Source organism: Myotis nattereri, assembly GCF_964212035.1.
Source record: "Myotis nattereri genome assembly, chromosome: 7".
Lineage (NCBI taxonomy): Eukaryota > Metazoa > Chordata > Mammalia > Chiroptera > Vespertilionidae > Myotis > Myotis nattereri.
Window position 1 is genome coordinate 85459874 of NC_138082.1, and position 18725 is coordinate 85478598.

General features: G+C 43.5%; 1 protein-coding gene across 1 annotated transcript in view; it reads left to right on the forward strand.

Moving 5' to 3' along the window:
• The window catches only part of PTPN4 (protein tyrosine phosphatase non-receptor type 4), a 215620-nt gene that overhangs the window by 124118 nt on the left and 72777 nt on the right, over positions 1–18725 (forward strand). Inside the window, exon 14 of the mRNA XM_081095457.1 lies at positions 2095–2163. Coding sequence (XP_080951583.1) covers positions 2095–2163 — 69 coding nt within the window. The remainder of the gene's footprint in view (positions 1–2094; positions 2164–18725) is intronic.

The following is an 18725-nucleotide window of genomic DNA, read 5'->3' on the forward strand; positions in this document are numbered from 1 at the left end:
ATATCTGCATATGTAAATGTTTATATTTGATATATTAGACATTTATGTACAGTCGCAGGTAAATGTGATATGTCAAGTAGCAAATTCTCTGAGAACAAAGTTTTTATTAACAAACTAGAGGCCCAGTGCACAAAATTCGTGTACTCAGTGAGGGTCCCTCAGCCCTGCCTGTGCCCTCTTGTAGTCTGGGAGCCCTAGGGGGATGTCCAACTGACAACTTAGGCCCGCTCCCCATAGGGAGCGGGCGTAAGCCAGCAATTGGACATCCTTAGCACTGCTGTGGAGGTGGGAGATGCTCCCACCACCGCCGCTGTGCTCGCCAACCGTGAGCTCAGCTTCTGGCTGAGCAGCGCTCCCGCTGTGGGAGTGCACTGACCACCAGGGGGCAGCTCCTGCATTGAGCATCTGCCCCTTGGTGATCGGTGCATGTCATAGTGACCAGTCATTCTGCTGTCAGGCCAAAACTGGCTCTGCGACATCTCCCCAAGGGGTCCCAGATTGTGAGAGAGTGCAGGCCAGGCCAAGGGGCCCCACCGGTGCACGATTGGGACCAGGGAGGGACATGGGAGGGCTCCAGGGCATGTCTGGCCCATTTTACTTAGCCCTGATCAGCCAAATCCCAGCAGCAAACTAACCTACTGGTTGGAGTGTCTGCCCCCTGGTGGTCAGTGTACATCATAGCGAGCAATTGACTGGTCTTGCATATCATTAGTATATTATGCTTTGATTGTTTAATGTCCCAAGTGGATGACCGGACACTTAGCATATTAGGCTTTTATTATATATGATTTGGTCTGGAATCATTGGAGTACCGCAATGGAGGGTCAGTTTCCGTGCATAAATAGTGTGTTTGCTAGACAATTCAGCTTCAAGACAAACCCTCTATAGTGCTCAACTCCAAATCATATTTCTGTTCTTAGTTCCTTTCTATATACAAAAATCTGGAATTTTTTTGTGTCTGGACATGAAAGAATATGGGGATATAACCAGTCTTTTTTTTTTTTTTAATCTTTATTGTTGAATGTATTACATATGTCCCCCCCCTCCCCAGTTTTAGCCTGCCCCTGCCCCAGGCCTTCACCACCCTATTGTCTGTGTCCATGGGTTATGCATATATGCATACAAGTTCTTTGGTTGACCACAATGTAACCAGTCTTTGTATCTGTAACCATTATCAGTAGATAAGGAGTAAAAGCTTGTCTAAGGAAAGAGCTATTCTTCAAGATGTCCATGTTTCAGGCCCTTCATTAAGTGGTAGTAGAGACACCAGCTAAACCATAGCACTCTAGGGCAGTGATAGCGAACCTTTTGAGCTCGGCGTGTCAGCATTTGAAAAACCCTAACTTAACTCTGGTGCCGTGTCACATATAGAAATTTTTTGATATTTGCAACCATAGTAAAACAAAGACTTATATTTTTGACATTTATTTTATATATTTAAATGCCATTTAACAAAGAAAAATCAACCCAAAAAATGAGTTCACATGTCACCTCTGACACGCGTGTCATAGGTTCCCCATCACTGCTCTAGGGTAAGGGCAGGGCTTAGATGAACTGAGACACAACAGCCTATCTCAGTCTAGAGCAGTGGTTCTCAACCTTCTGGCCCTTTAAATACAGTTCTTCATGTTATGCCCAACCATAAAATTATTTTCATTGCTACTTTATAACTAATGTTGCTACTGTTATGAATCGTAATGTAAGTATCTGATATGCTGGATGGTCTTAGGCAACCCCTGTGAAAGGGTCGTTCGACCACCAAAGGGGCCGCGACCCACAGGTTGAGAACCACTGGTCTAGAGGGAGTGCTTTTATAGGGCATAGCAGAGAAGGAATTCCTCTCATACAAAATATTTCTCTCACATTTACTCCCAAATAAGGAAGTGTCTATGGAACACATCTCTATTGATTAATGAGAGAACTTAATTTTCATCCATTCAGGTAGAACTGGAATGTATTCCAGTCTTTCCTTATCCTCTGCTTTCTTTTCCCTGCTAGAAATATCTTATCTCTTAAGAGATTGTAATGTAATCATGTGGTGTGTTATTTTATAATTCTCTTCAGTATTTTATTGTGCATATTTATGTATTTCAGTGGGAGAACTGAAGTCCAGTCAGTTCAGTATGGCAAAGAAAAAGCAAATAAGGACAGGGTATTTGCAAGGTAAGCCTCCTGTTTCAGTATCTTCTTTTAAAATATATATATATATATATATATATATATATATATATATATATATGTGTATATATTAAAATTACTAAAAACTCTTTTTTCAAATATAATTACAGAATTATCACCTGACCCTTCCTTTAATTAAACAACAAATTATGTTGAAATAGTGAAATAGTTTGTCCAGTTTATTCATTCATATTTATTGCATGAGCTAAATTAACCCCGTGCCAAGCATTATAGCTCTGACTATGCTGAATCAAGTATTATATTATTAATATAACATTGTTTTGCATGGTTCAATACCCATTTTTAAAACATTTTAGAGCCCTGGCTGGGTGGCTCGGTTGGAGCATCATCCCGTAGCTCCAAAAGTTTTAGGTTTGCTTCCCAGTCAGAGCATATACCCAGGTTGCAAGTTCGATCCCTGATCAGGATGCATAAGAGAGGCAACCAATCGATGTTTCCCTCTCTCTCTCTCTCTCTCTCTCTCTCTCTCTCTCTCTCTCTCCATTTCTCTCTAAAGTCAATAAAAATATATCCTCAGGTGTGGATTTAAAAAGGTATAATCGCCAAAACCGGTTTGGCTCAGTGGATAGAGCGTCGGCCTGCGGACTGAAAGGTCCCAGGTTCGATTCCGGTCAAGGGCATGTACCTGGGTTGCGGGCACATCCCCAGTGGGAGATGTGCAGGAGGCAGCTGATCGATGTTTCTCTCTCATCGATGTTTCTGGCTCTCTATCTCTCTCCTTTCCTCTCTGTAAAAAATCAATAAAAAAATATATTAAAAAAAATAAAATAAAATAAATAAATAAATAAAATAAAAAGGTATAAATCACTTGGAATCAAAGGAAGTGAGCCCAGATGAGCTCTACCAACAGTGGTATCCTAGGAACCAAGTAGCAAAGCCAGGTTGGCTACCTGCCCTTTGATTTTAATCTTCTAGGTCCCCACTCATCCTCTGCCAGGAGCTGGGGCAGGAAAGCCGATTTGGCACTGCTGGCCCAACCTGAAATAGAGCCCCCTTCTCGCCACCCCTCTGCAGGCTCACCACCTTGCCCCCTGCCAGGGCAGTTTTCCTTTCATTTGTGTGTGTTTTCTATGTTCTTAGTTACTACTCCTACTCCTGCTGCCTTTGTGGGTCAGGATCAGGTCCCAGCCACAGACAGAAAAGGTCACCATGTACAGTGGCATACCTTGAACAGTTGCTAATTTTCACTGTTGGGAAAGTGATTTGATTTAGAATTAAATGGTTTACATTTAAAAAAAAGTTTTGAGAAACAACATGCCATGTATTATCCAGTCATTTCCATATATTTTTTAATCATGTTAAGAAATAAGTTGCTTTTTATTTGGATGGCATTTAATTGTCTTCACTTTTTTAAGATCTGCTATAGCCAATTTACTTGTAACAAGTGAAGTGAGGTGATTAAATTTATGTTTTAGAAAATGTTTTTATGAGCAAGGATAGAGAACAGATGAGAAATAGAGACTGAGTACCCAGAGACCAGGTCTCTCTCCCACCCCCGCAACTTGGCGTTGGGACATTCTAGTGATAGTTAGAATGGGGAGACAATAAAACAATCCCCAGAGGAAAGAAAAAGAGCAATCACCAAGAAAGGAAATAAGTGAAACAGAGGCATGCAGTTAACTTTGACTCTGGACTTGCACACACACGGGAGTCTGTTTCCCAGGTTATTGCAGTAATCCAAGTGAAAATAATGAAGTCCTGAACTAAAATATTGGCAGTGAGTGGAGGATCAAATTTGGGGCACATCTTATAAGTAGAAATAGTAGAAATAAATGACCAATTGGATAGAGATGTTTTAGCTACAGGCATATCTGGAAAGAAAGTCAGATTTAAATGATATACAACAGATGAGATATAGAAAGGAGAACAAATTTGTAATGGAAAAAGATGTTAAATTGGCACGGGTCTAGTTTGATATGCCTGAGCAACGCTCTTTTTCTTTTTTTTTCTTCTGAGCAATGCTTTTAACAGGATCATCCAATAAATAATTAAATATTCACTGGCACTGGAAAAAAGATAGCGACCGGCAAGAAGGCAGGGAGAGAGAATGTGTGAGAGAGTGAGGGAGCAATAGAGGAGTGTGTGGTGTGTGTGTGTGTGTGTGTGTGTGTGTGTGTGAGAGAGAGAGAGACAGAGAGACAGAGAGACAGACAGACAGAGACAGAGACAGAGCTAGGGATAGTTAGATACTGCGGGTCTTCCAGGGGGCTGCCAGACTGGTCTGTCTTGGGTTGCATAACCCCACTGCCCCATACTCTGGGGCGGGCACAGAGAGCATGCCATCTTGAAGAACAGGACTACTTGTGACTTGGATTCCAGCCTCACCACTTCCCAATCTGGTCTCAGACGCAATCCAGGATCTTACAACCACTCGGGACAAAGACCTGCCACCACAAATGCAGACCCATGGACACCAAGAGTCCAGACATCCCAGCTGCAGATTTCTGTGAGTCACAGAGCCCATCTCCCTCCCCGACAGCCCGCTGCGGTGGCATAGGACCTGCCAGACCCACTCTGTGCGAGCAGTCCTTCTGCCAACACAGGGCGACTGTGCAAATTAACTTTGACTCTGGACTTGTACACACACAGGATTCTGTTTCCCATGGTGCAGGAGTGGGCCTCCCTCCAAAACAGGGCGCTCTGCTACCTGATTTCAACTCTGGGCCCTCATACAGGAGTCTGGTTCCCACGGCGCAGGAGTGGGCCTCCCCCTGACACAGAGTGGCTGTGCAACCCGGCTCTCCAAGTAGACCGGGCACCCTGATTCTCCACACGAGAGGCAGCACTGAGCACTGATGACTGATTCTCAGCGTGCATGGCTCCCACCGACCCACGGCAGCCACACGCCTTGGTGTCAGAGCTCTCCAGTGACACTCAGGTGGTGCGATGCTCCCAGTGCACACGGTTCAGGCCCCCGCAACTTGCCTTTTGGACTTTCTAGTGATAGTTAGAATGGGGAGACAACAAAACAATCCCCAGAGGAAAGAAAAGAAGGAATCACCAAGAAAGGAAATAAGTGAAACAGCGGCATGCAGTATGACAGAAAGAATTCAGAATAATGGTCATACAGTTAGTTCATAAACCATATGGATGAGAAAATCAACAACCTGTGCAAAAATTCAGGAAGAAATCAAAAATGGTATAGCTACAATCAAAAACGCTATGGAAGGTTTCAACAGTAGACTAGGAGAAGCAAAGGACCGAATTACTGAGTTAGAAGATAAGATATAGAAACAAGCCCAATCTGAATAGCAACTAGAGAAAAAAAAATTTAAAAAGCAGGAGGAGAGCCTAAGGGAGCTTTGGGACAACACAAAACAAGGTAACATACTAGTATGCATAATAGGGGTTCCAGATTAGATCAGCGGTTCTCAACCTGGGGGTCTCGACCCCTTTGGGGGTCGAACGACCTTTTCACAGGGGTCGCCTAAATACATCCTGTATATCAGATATTTACATTACGATTCATAACAGTAGCAAAATTACAGTTATGAAGTAGCAACAAAAATAATTTTATGGTTGGGGGTCACCACAACATGAGGAACTGTATTAAAGGGCCACGGCATTAGGAAGGTTGAGAACCACTGGATTAGAGAATCTATTTGAAGAAATAATGACAGAAAACTTCCCTGATATGGGAAAGGAAAAAGTCACTCAAGTACAGAGTCCGAAGCAAGATGAATCCCAAAAGACCCACACCAAGAAACATCATAATTACAATGGCAAATGTTCACGACAAAGAATCTTAAAGGCTGCAAGAGAGAGATGGAGAGTTACCTACAAAGGATCCCCCATCAGATTATCTAATGATTTCTCAACAGAAACACACCAAGCTAGAAGGGAAAAAGAATGAAGTATACAAAGTGATGCAAAGCAAATGACTGAATCCAAGAATACTCTATCCAGCAAGACTATCAATCAAAATTGAAGGGGAAATCAGGAGCTTCTCAGACAAAAAAAATGCTAACAGAGTTTATCACTACCAAGCCAGCAATGCAAGAAATGCTAAAAGGAATGCTGTAAAAAGAAGAAATAGAAATGGAGGAGGAACACAGGCATAAAGTACAGAAATGGCTACAAGCTAGTACCTGTCAATAATAACATTAAACATAAATAGACTAAATGCTCCAATCTAAAGACATCGACGGACTGATGGATAAGAAAACATGACCCATATATATGCTGTCTACAGAAGACCCACCTCAGAACAAGGGACTCACACAGACTGAAAGTGAAAGGATGGAAAAATATTCATCAGGCAAATGGAAATGAAAAAAAAAGCTGGGGTAGCAATACTTATATCTGACAAAATAGACCTCAAAGTGGAGACCATAACAAGAGACACGGAAGGCCACTTCATAATTTTAAAGGGATCAATACAACAAGAGAATATAACTCTGGTAAACATATATGCTCCCAATGCTGGAGCACCCAAATACATAAGAAAAACTTCTGGAAGGTATCAGGGGAGAGATTGACAACAATACTGTCATAGTAGGAAACTTTAATACCCCATTAACATCACTGGATAAGTCCTCTGGACAAAAAATTAGGAAAGAAACAGTAATCCTAAGCTACTCACTAGAACAGATGGACTTTATGACATCTTTAGAACATTCCATCCTTTGTCAAATATTCATTGGAGCATAATGGCTTGGGTTGATTTCTGGGTTATCTGTTCTTTTCCACTGGTTTATAGGTCTTTTCTTGTGCCAATACCAGGCAGTTTTGAGAACAGTGGCTTTGTAGTATAGTTTGATATCTGGTATTATGATCCCTCCAACATTGTTCTTTTTTCTCAAAATTGCTGCAGCTTTTTGGGGTCTTTTTTTATTCCAGATGAATTTTTGGAGAGTTCATTCTATGTCTTTGAAGTATGCCGTTGGCATTTTAATGGGGATTGCATTGAATTTATAGATTGCTTTGGGTAGTATAGACATTTTAATGATGTTGATTCTACCAATTCATGAACATGGTATATTCTTCCATTTGTTTGTCTTCCTCTCTCTTTTGTTTTCAACATCCTGTAGTTTTCTGGGTAAAGGTCTTTTACTTAAGTTTATTCCTAGGTATCTTAATATTTTTTGTTGCAATGGTAAATTGGGTTGTTTTTTTAGTTTCTCTTTCTGTGAATTCATTATTGGTGTATAAAAAAGCCATAGATTTCTGGGTGTTGATTTTGTATCCTGCTACAATGCCAAATTCATTTATTAAGTCTAGTAGTTTTTTATGGAGTTTTTGAGGTTTTCTGTGTACAATATCATGTCATCTGCAAATAATGACAGTTTTATTTCTTCTTTTCCAATTTGGATGCCTTTTATTTCTGCTTCTTGGCTGATCGCTATGGCTAGCACTTCCAGTACTATGTCTAACAGGAGTGGTGAGAGTGGGCATCCCTGTCTTGTTCCTGTTCTTAGGAAAAATGGTTTTCGTTTTTTCCCACTGAGTATGATAATGGGTATATGTCATATATGGCTTTTATCATGTTGAGATATGCTCCCTCTATTACCACTTTGCTGAGTGTTTTTATCAAGAATGGGTGTTGCTGCCCTGACTGGTTTGGCTCAGTGGATAGAGCGTCGGCCTGCGAACTGAAGTGTCCCAGGTTTGATTCTGGTCAAGGGCATGTACCTTGGTTGCGGGCACATCCCCAGTAGGGGGTGTGCACAAGGCAGCTGATCCATTGTTTCTCTCTCATCGATGTTTTCAACTCTCTATCCCTCTCCCTTACTCTCTGTAAAAAATTAATAAAATATATTTTTTAAAAAAGAGAATGGGTGCCAAAACCAGTTTAGCTCGGTGGATAGAGCGTCGGCTTGCGGACTGAAGGGTCCCGGGTTCGATTCCGGTCGAGGGCATGTGCCTGGGTTGCGGGCACATCTCCCATGGGAGATGTGCAGGAGGCGGCTGATTGATGTTCCTCTCTCATCGATGTTCCTAACTCTCTATCTCTCTCCCTTCCTCTCTGTAAAAAATCAATAAAATATATTTAAAAAAAAAAAAAAGAGAATGGGTGTTGCATTTTGTTGAATTTTTTTTTTTTGCATGTATGATATGATCATGTGACTTTTGTCTTTCAATTTGCTTATGTGATATATCACGTTTATTGACTTGCAAATTTTGTACCAGTTTTGCATCCCTGGAATAAATCCCACTTGATCTGGTGTATGATCTTTTTAATATATTGTTGGATGTGATTTGCTAATATTTTGTTGAGGATTTTAGCATCTATGTTCATCAGGGACATTGGCCTGTAATTCTCTTTCCTTGTACTGTCTTTATCAGGTTTTGGAATTAGGATAATGCTGGCCTCATAAAAAGAGTTTGGAAGTATTACTTTCTCTTAGATTTATTGAAATAGTTTGAGAAGTATAGATGTTAGTTCTTCTTTGAATGTTTGGTAAAACTCCCCTGTAAAACCGTCTGGACCTGGGCTTTTGTTTGGTAGAAGTTTTTTGATTACTGCTTATATTTCATCAGTTGTTATTGGTCTATTCAGGGTTTTTTATTCTTCCTGATTCATTTTTGGAGATTGTATTTTTCTAGGAATTTGTCTGTTTCATCCACATTGTCCAGCTTGTTGGCATATAGTTGTTCATAATATTGTCTTACAATCCTTTGTATTTCTGTGGTGTTAGTGGTTACTCCTCCACTTTCGTTTCTGATCTTATTTATTTAGGTCCTCTCTCTTTGTTTCTTGATGAGTCTGGCTAACAGTTTATCAATTTTGTTTATCCTTTCAAAGCACCAACTCTTGCTTTCGTTGATTTTTTTGTATAGTTTTTTTAGTCTCTGTGTTATTTATTCCTGCTCTAATCTTTATTATTTCCTTCCTTCTACTTGGTCTGAACTTTTCTTGTTGTTTTCTTTCTATTTCTTTAAGTTGTAGGTTTAAATAGTTTATTGTTGATTTTTTTTTTTTTTGAGGTATACCTGTCGTGCTATATATGAACTTCCCTCTCAGGACTGCTTTTGCTGTGTCCCAGAGATTTGGGGTTGTGTGTTCATTTTCATTGGTTTCTAGGAAGTTTTTTATTTCTTTCTTGATCTCCTTGGTAACCCATTCATTGTTTAATAACATGCTATTTAGCCTTCATGTGTTTGAATGTTTTGTGTGTTTTCCTGTAGTTGATTTCTAATTTCATTTCACTGTGAACTGAGAAGATGCTTGATATGATTTTGATCTTCTTGGACTTGTAGAGACTTGTTTTGTGTCCTAACATGTGGTTTATGTTTGTGAATGATCCATGTTTTCAGCTGTTACTCTGGCAGACAGCACCCTGCTGCTTATCACAGCCTGATGTTTGTGGGAACCCTCCTCAGTTTTGGTGCTCTATGTTTGGCTGCCCAGCTTCAGGATTAGATCCCAGAGTTCTCAGTGGCAACCCCCCACATCTGAGATATCTCTCCAGGCCTTCAGTTGCTGTCTGTGGGCACCCAGCCAGTCCTTTTGCCTCCACCCCTCCTGCTGGTCTCCATGCAGTCTCCACTTTCGGTCCTTAAGTGTCAGGGTTCTCTCCAGCGAGTTTTCTGTTGATTATTCAAAAAGTTTTTCTGTATTTTAGTTGTAATACCAGTTTGTTTCTTGGAGCATGTCCGTGCAGCATCTACTTACTCTGCTGCCATTTTTAATCCTTGGGCATTTTTTTAATGTTGAAAAATCTACAGTCATTTATAATGTCAGTAAATTGTTAAATAGTTAAACCCTTTTATCCTAAACTGTAGATATAACTTTAGGATTCTTCCCTTTTCCCTGGGACTTCCATGCCTCCAGAGTCCAAGTCATTGCTTAGGCTATCTGAGGCTTTGCCATTACTATGCCCTGAATGCTTATAAAAAGAAATTTAAAATAATAGTATAAGTTCCTTGAAGTAAGAATATACGAAACAAAAAAAATATATCATTATATGTGTTTGAGCAATAAAATTTACTGCACTTGTTTTTCTTCCTTCCTGGCTTACCCTCATCCTATCCTAATTGGTCTGTTAATAATTAATAATCCACCCAGAAGGAATGCCATCAATGAAAATGCCTTGATATAGGAAGGATTTAGCTAGTTAGGGCTATACCATTTTGCTGTGATAAGTTCACTCTTCAATTTGAATGATGTAATTCAGCATTTGTTCAAACAAGTTTTGAAGTTGATTTATTATTTCTTTCTTTTAGATTTTTGAGGAAAATACTGTTTCTCTATTAAATATAAATATTGATGTTATATTAGTGGTTTGGTCATTTAGGAAAGGAGAAAAAAATACCATGAGAACTCAGAGATGCCTACCTTAGTGGACGTAGCTACTGAAATTATTCAGAATCCTCCCTTTTACAGTCCTAGGTACCCTGTTTCCAGTTAGACATTACTAAGGACCTGCACAGTAAAATGTTAATTTGAAATTGGTTTCCTTGAAATTGCTCTTGAGAAAGAGTCTACATCCTATCAACTTGGTTGTTTTAATTAAAAATGTATTTGTCCTAGCTCTTAACTTATTTGCAACACTCCTTTGAAACATTAAAATCAAAGTAAATGCTTTTCTGATTATTTTCTGTTAAAACTGCATCATAACAAAATAACATTTTTTTCTTCTGTTTCTAACCAGAAACTTAAACTTTATTCACTTGATATTTATAAAAATGTTGAACATGATTTCATAACTAGTTCTACTGTAGTGTGATGTCCTAATATGAGTACCAAATCATAGCTGTATTTATATATTAACTAGAGGCCCGGTGCACAAAAATTTGTGCACTTGGGGGGCGGGGGGGTGGTCCCTCAGCCTGGCCTGTGCCCTCTCGCAGTCTGGGAACCCTCAGGGGATGACCACCTGCTGGCTTAGGCCCACTCCCCGGGGATTGGGCCTAAGATGGCAATCAGACATCCCTCTGGCAGCCCGGCAGTCCTCAGGGGATGTCCACTTGCCAGCAGGGAGCAGGCCTAAACTGTAGTTGGACATCCGTAGCACTGCTGAGGAAGCAGGAGCGGCTCCCACCACCACTGCTGTACTGGCAGCCATCAGCCTGGCTTGTGGCTGAGCAGAGCTCCTCCCATGTGAGAGCGCCCTGACCACCAGAGGGCAGCTCCTGCATTGAGCGTCTACACCCTGGTGGTCAGTGTGTGTCATAGTGACCAGTCATTCCCAGTCCTTCTGCTGTTAGGGTCAGTTTGCATATTACCCTTTTACTATATAGGATAGAGGCCTGATGAACAGGTGGGGGCCGGCTGGTTTGCCCTGAAGAGTGTCCCGGATCAGGGTGGGGGTCCCAACTGGGGTGCCTGGCCAGCCTGGATGAGGAAATGATGGCTGTTTGCAGCTGGTCACACCCCCTTCAGGGTGGGGGTCCCATTATGGTGCCTGTCTAGTCTGGGTGAGGGGCTGAGGGCCGTTTTCAGGCTAGCGGGTGACTGAAGCTCCCAGCATCTCCTTTTTATCTTTTTTTTTTTTCTGGGATTTATTTCCTTTCTATGGCTGTCACTGGAACTGAGAGCCGGCTTTAGCTCTGAGGCCGGCTCCAGCTTGAGGCCTCGGCTGCTGAAAGCAGGTTTCTAGGTTTGTTTAGCTTCTATAATTGAAACACTGTTGCCATCACTGCCGCTCTAAGCTCCAAGGCCAGCTGGCTGAAAGCAGCTATCTGGAGCTTGTTTAGCTTCTATAATTGTAACATAGTTGCTTAGACTGCAGCTCAGAGGCCAGCAGCGGCAGGCGGGGAACCTTGGCTTCCTCCATCACTGGAGCAAGCAAGCCTCCTGTTCGCTTCAGCTGCCTGGCTGCTGGCCGCCATCTTGGTTGGCAGTTAATTTGCATATCGCCCTGATTCGCCAATGGGAAGCGTTCGGGGGTATGGTCAGTTTGCATGTTACTCTTTTATTAGATAGGATGTTAATATCACATGCAAATCACTTTCTTATAAGTATTAATACTATCTAATAATAGACAAACATGGTAATTAACCGTAGTTCCGACACGCTTCCCATTGGCAAATCAGGGCAATATGCAACTTAACTGCCAACCAAGATGGCGGCCGGCAGCCAGGCAGCTGAAGCGAACAGGAGGCTTGCTTGCTCCAGTGATGGAGGAAGCCATGGTTCCCCGCCTGCCGCTGCCGGCCTCTGACCTTGCACTCTATAAGAAACAGTGTTGCAATTATAGAAGTTAAACAAAACCCAGAAACCTGCTTTAGGCCAGCCGGGCTTCAGCCAGCAGGATCGCAACAGTGTTTCAATTATTGAATCCAAACAAACCCAGATCCCTGCTTTCAGCAGCTGAGGTCTCAGAGCTGCAGCCAGGCCTCAGAGCTAAAGGCAGCTCTCAGCTCCAGTGACAGCCATAGAAGGTAAATAAATCCCAGATTAAAGAAAAAAAGGGGAAGTTGGGAGCTTCAGTCGCCCGCCAGCCTGAAAACGGCCCTCAGCCTCTCACCCAGACTGGCCAGGCACCCCAGTGGGGACGCCTCACCCTGAAGCAACAATATGGCGGCTAATTTGCATACTGAAGGCGGGCGGCAGTCCGGGACTTGGTCTGGGACCCGGATCTGTGACCTGCCGGGCCGGGGGGGGGGGGGGGGGGGAGGGGGCGGTGCAGCGCTTGAGGCTGTCCGAGGTCTGGGACCCGGATCCATGACCTGGCGGGCAGGGGCAGCACTTGAGGCTGTCCACAGGACCAAGACACGGATCCGTGACCCTTCCCAGTGGGGAGGCAGCTCGCACAGGGGCGGATCAGCCGGGGTTGGGCAGGGCAGGACGCCTGGCTTCCACCCAGCCCCAGTCACTCAGGGCAGGTGAGCAGCACAGAGAGCCTCTGGACAGGGGAGGCAGGCCGGCGGAGGGCAGCCTGTACTCCACACATGGCGGTGGTGACAGCTGTGAGCGCGCCAAGGGGAGACTGCAGGCTGAGCTGAAGTAGCGCCTGCAGGCCATCAGTGCCCAGGAGTGGCTGCGCAAGATCCGCCTCCTGGCCCAGAAGGTGCAGGATCGCAGGGACGGCCACCGTGGCGGGCCAGACTGATGTCCTCCTGGCCACACCACGGGGGTTTGCGGATCTGCAAAGCCAGAGGCCTTCCGTGTGCACATCCCCCCCCTGGTGTGCGAACATCCCGCAGCACACTGCCACCCTCCCGCGCCTGCAACAGTTGCAAACCAAGGCGTGCACAAGTTCCCCCCGCCTCTCCACCGCAGTTCCATCAACCCAGCATGCCTAACACCCCCACAGGATGTGCACACATCCCCTCTGATGCGCTCACGTCCTTTGGAGAGTGTCTGGGTGTTCTGGGTGCTGAGGGTGGGTGCCTGTGAGATGACAGTGAGAGGGTGGAATGGTGATACCCTGTTCCCACGGAGGCCAGTGCAGCTACAAGATCACCTCTAGGGGGTTAATGCAGGTGCTGAGGCAGGAGCAGGTGCAGCCAGACACACCTGGTGGGCGCGGGCGGCCCTTGCTGAGGTGCCTTCGGTCAGCATTCAAGATCAAGAACCCAGAGGCAGAGGGGAATTCCATCCTCTCAGTGAAACAGTGGGATAGTCGGGGCAACTGTAGAGGAGGAATGTGCACTTTGGGTGCCAGCACCCATGAGCAAAGGCTGCCCTGACTGAGCCTCGCTTGCTTGGGGCCTAGCGCACTCCTGCCAGGCAGCAGGTGACAGGACGTGCTTTTCCAAATTAATGAGAGAAAATGTTGATTCTCCTGCTGCCCATGAAGGTGGAAAGTGAAGTGGGGAGACATGTGGGGAGTGAGCGAGGTTCCCTGTCTGGGGGTTCCAGATCTGCTGTTGGTTTCTTTCACCGCTGACTAGAGATACACAGGGTGTTCCCCCAAAATGTATACACACTTTGAATACCTACTAATTCCAATGGTTTTAAGCATAAGAAAGAAACAACAATGGAGCTGTTATCTGTTAGAAGTGTGGGCACAAACAGGTAGTTGGACATTCCCTGAGGGGTCTCAGATTGGAGAGGGTGAAGGCCAGAATGAGGGGCCCTTACCCCCCCCCCGACCCTCCCCAGTGCACGAATTTTGTGCACTTGGGCTATTAGTCCTATCTAATAATAGACGAACATGGTAATTAACCGTACCTCCGACACGCTTCCCATTGGCTAATCAGGGCGATATGCAAATTAACTCAACCAAGATGGCGGCCGGCAGCCAGGCAGCTGAAGCGAACAGGAGGCTTGCTTGCTCCAGTGATGGAGGAATCCAAGGTTCCCCACCTGCCGCTGCTGGGCTCTGAGCTTGCACTCTAAGAAACAATGTTGCAATTATAGCAACTAAACAATTCCCATGCTTTCGCCAGCCGGGCTGAGCTGGTGTTGCAACAGTGTTTCAATTATAGAACCCAAACAAACCAGATACCTGCTTTCAGCAGCCGAGGCCTCCGAGCTAAAGCCGGCTCTCAGTTCCAGGGACAGTCTTAGAAGGTAAATAAATCCCAGAATAAAAAAACAAAAAAAAAGAAGTTGGGAACTTCAGTCACCCGCCAGCCTGAAAACGGCCCTTAGCCCCTACCCAGACTGGCCAGGCACCCCAGTGGGGACCCCCACCCTGAAGGGGGTGTGACCAGCTGCAAACAGCCATCATCCCCTCATCCAGGCTGTCCAGGCACCCAAGCGGGACCCCCACCCTGATCCAGGACACCCTTCAGGGCAAACCAGCCGGCTCCCACCCGTACAGGAGGCCTCTATCCTATATAGTAAAAGGTTAATATGCCTCTCAGCACCGGGATCAGGGAAGCCGTGAGGCCTCCTGAACCCGGGATCAGCGGAGCCTTGAGGCCTCCTGGCACCGGGATCAGCGGAACTCCGAGGCCTCCTGGCACAAGGATCAGCAGAGCAGCGAGGCCTCACTGCCCGTGTCATGCGGAGCTGCGAGGCCTCCCAGCACCGGGATCAGCGGAGCAGCGAGGCCTCACTGCCCGTGTCATGCGGAGCTGCGAGGCCTCCCAGCACCGGGATCAGCAGAGCAGCGAGGCCTCACTGCCCGTGTCATGCGGAGCTGCGAGGCCTCCCAGCACCGGGATCAGCGGAGCAGCGAGGCCTCACTGCCCCGGTGTCAAGCGGAGACGCGAGGCCTCCTGGCCCCTGGAGCAGCGTGACAGGCGTAGCGCCCAAGCCCCTGGTCACCCTGTGGCTCTGTTTGTGACGGGGCGGGGCCACAACTTCCCTATCCGCCCTGCTCTGTTCGTGACGGGAAGGCGCCCCAACCCCCTGATCGGCCCTGCTCTGTGTGTTACAGGGTGCAGCGCCCCAACACCCCCATGGGCCCTGCTCTGTGACGGGATGGAGCCCTCCACCCATGTGACGGGTGGAGCCGCAACCTCCCCATCGGCCCTGCCCTGAGTGTGATGGGGGAGTGCCCCAACCCCCTGATCGGCCCTGCTCTGTGGGTGACAGGGTATGGAGCCCCAACTCTCTCATCAGCCCTGCTCTGTGCATGATGGGGTGGCGCCCCAACCTCCCCATCGACCCTGCCTTGAGTGTTACAGGGGGCGGCGCCCCAACACCCCAATTGGCCCTACCCTGACTGTGACTGGGGGTGGCATCACAATCTCCCGATCCACCCTGCTTTGTGCATGACAGGGCGCGATGCCCCAACTCCCCAATCGGCCCTGCTCTGAGCCTGACCAGGGGCTGCACCTAGGGATTGGGCCTGCCCTCTGCCACCCGGGAGCAGGCCAAAGCCAGCAGGTCGTTATCTCCCGAGGGGGTCCCAGACTATGAGAGGGCACAAGTGGGGCTGAGGGACACCCTCCCCCCCCCCCCCGCCAGTGCACAAATTTTTGTGCACCGGGCCTCTAGTGTTTTAATATTTTGATCATATCAGATTTCTAGAAATATGCAGTTACACCTGAGTCTTAGTTCTTCATTTTGTATATGCATTATTAAAATGTGAAATTGTTTAATAGGTGATTTTATAAATCAGATATACATCATTCAGTGAATAGTATAGCTAAAATTCCAATACCATAAACCCCAAATAGCCGTCCTATTTCTTTTGTCATTCCAGAATTGTATGAGTCCTCTTTGAAGTAATAGGTCATCACCTGGGACAAAGTGTTAATAGTACTGCTAACTCTGAAAGATTAAGCTTTTCTGGAGTGGTTTTTATAATATATCAGAATCTTGTTGTGGTGACCTGATGCACATCTACCAAAAATACTCAAATGGTTTTAGCAGTTATTAAATTCACCCATTCTTTTAAAGTATTAGAGAATTCTAGAGTTAGCAGTATAAATAGAACTGATTTCTCCTTAGACTTTTCATGTAAGGTTGATTTTTATTTAGCAATAATGAATAAATTAACTGTGTTTTACTTATATATCAACTTTTTGAATTGCTTTTACACTTTTTCAATTGTCATATAATATCTAAGAAAGCAAAAGAATGTTCTCATGCAACATAAAATAGAGGTGCCATAGTCAGAATATGAATTTACCACATTGCAAACACACTGATGATGTGTGGTATTTTTTTCTCTGAAATTTCCACACTTAACAGGAAACATAGACAGCAAGCCTGAGTGGGTGGGTCTCTGAGGTTAAAACTGTTAATAAAATACTTGAAATTTAGTTTTAAATGCAAAGCATTTATAACCATGTTTAGTTTATTAACAACAGTCGTGTTCTGATGCTTTATACTAGGTGAGTATAACTGGATTTTTTCCACCTTCAAATGACTTTTTTTCCTCTCTTAGAAAATGAAAGTAGTTGATCTCCTAACTATAGTTAGTAAATTCTCTTACAGCTTACATTTAGTAGTTTAACATTAAGAATTAGCATTTATAAGAGAGCCTTAGATGCTAAAGTTCATGCTTTAAAAACTTCAAATTCACTTATGAAAAAATGAAATCTGAGTCAACATCCTTTTTTATTTTTTAATTGATAACATTTACTTCTCCTAGCAAATGTTAAATGTTCTTATATTAAGGAGATGTCATTAGGCCAATAGGCCAAACTAAAAAGGCTTTGGCAATAAATATATGAAATGATAGGCATTTGTGTGGTTTGGATTCACAAATAATTTGTTACCCATGGTTTAGTAAAATTAATAGACTAAAACATTGCACTGAAAACTTAGATATATTATAAAATTCAGGAAGTAGTGAAGGACCTTAAGATTATATAGCGTACTAATAACATAGATACAAGTTGTAAGGTCAGAATTGGGATTTTGGGTCCCCACCCATCATGGTTTTTTTTTGGGGGGGGGCGGGGGTTGCTGTTTATTTTGTGGGGGGTGGTTGCAGAAGAAAATGTTTTTGGCAGAAGAAAACATTTTCTACAAAAGAAAATAATTCAAGAGAGAATACGTGGAAATGCAGAAAGGAATAAAGACTAATGTAATGGGAAAATATGTAAATAAATATAAAAGAATACCAACCCAATAATATCTTCTGGGATTTAAAATATGTAGAAATAAAATACAAGACAAATAATATAGTAACTTTAAAAGAATAAGACTAGTAAAATATTGTAGAAAATAAACAGGCGAACAGAGGAGATTAGAATACACTAAGAAAGTAAATATAAGTCCAAATGTGCTTCCTGGTTTGTACATAAATTTTATTGAGTACTCTTGGTTATTGTTACCATGCTTTTTTTTAGCCCATTCTTTCTCTGTGTTCTTCAGTGAATTTATTTATTTATTTATTTATTTTCAGTGAATTTCTTATTCAAATATAAAACTATCATTTATAAGATAATTTGTTATTTGTTTTTATACACGTAGTTTAATTCATAATATTAGCCTCCATACTAGCTCTGCATATCAAAAAACTAAAATTTAAATAGATGTCATATATTTTCCATGAATTTTGGCTACTATTTGAATTTGCATACAAAAAAGACTTTAGTTGTTAACTTACCTAAAATTCTGAGGATGTTTAATCTCTGCAAAGATCAGTATCTTTTCTGAAAAGATGATAGCTGACAATATATAAATAGGTAACAAAACATATTCTTTTATTTCCCACCATGAGACAGAATAGTTAACCTTCTAAATGGGCGGGGAGAGGTCAATGAGGGGGGAAGGAGACATGTGTAATACTTTCAACAATAAAGAATTTAAAAAGGAAAGGGAAGGGAAAGGGAAAGGGATTTTAATAAACACTGCCTTTATAATTGAAAGAAAGAAAAGAAAAATATCCACTGGCATACTACATATTAGAAGGAAAAGAATTCAAATAAAATGTACGATACATAGCTCTCATTTTTGCCCTGTCCTCACTGAGGCAGAGGATCAGGATTTAGATTTAAGGGCATTCAGGAGATAATACGCTAGGAATTATTTAATACGTCCAAGGGTTTCAGAGACTCTGGAATAGGAAGAGGCAATATCTACAATATTGATATTTGAGAAAATTTTTGGTAGCCATCTATTCCCTTGCTTTTTCCTTTTCTCCTTTTTTTCTGGTTTCTCTTCTTTTTCTCCTTTTCCCTATTCTCCCTCCTACTTTTTCTAGCTTATCTTTTCTTCCTTAATATAAAGCAGATTTTCTTTCTTAGGAAAGTATTTGGTGAATAGCCTCCGACTGCAGTAATTTCTG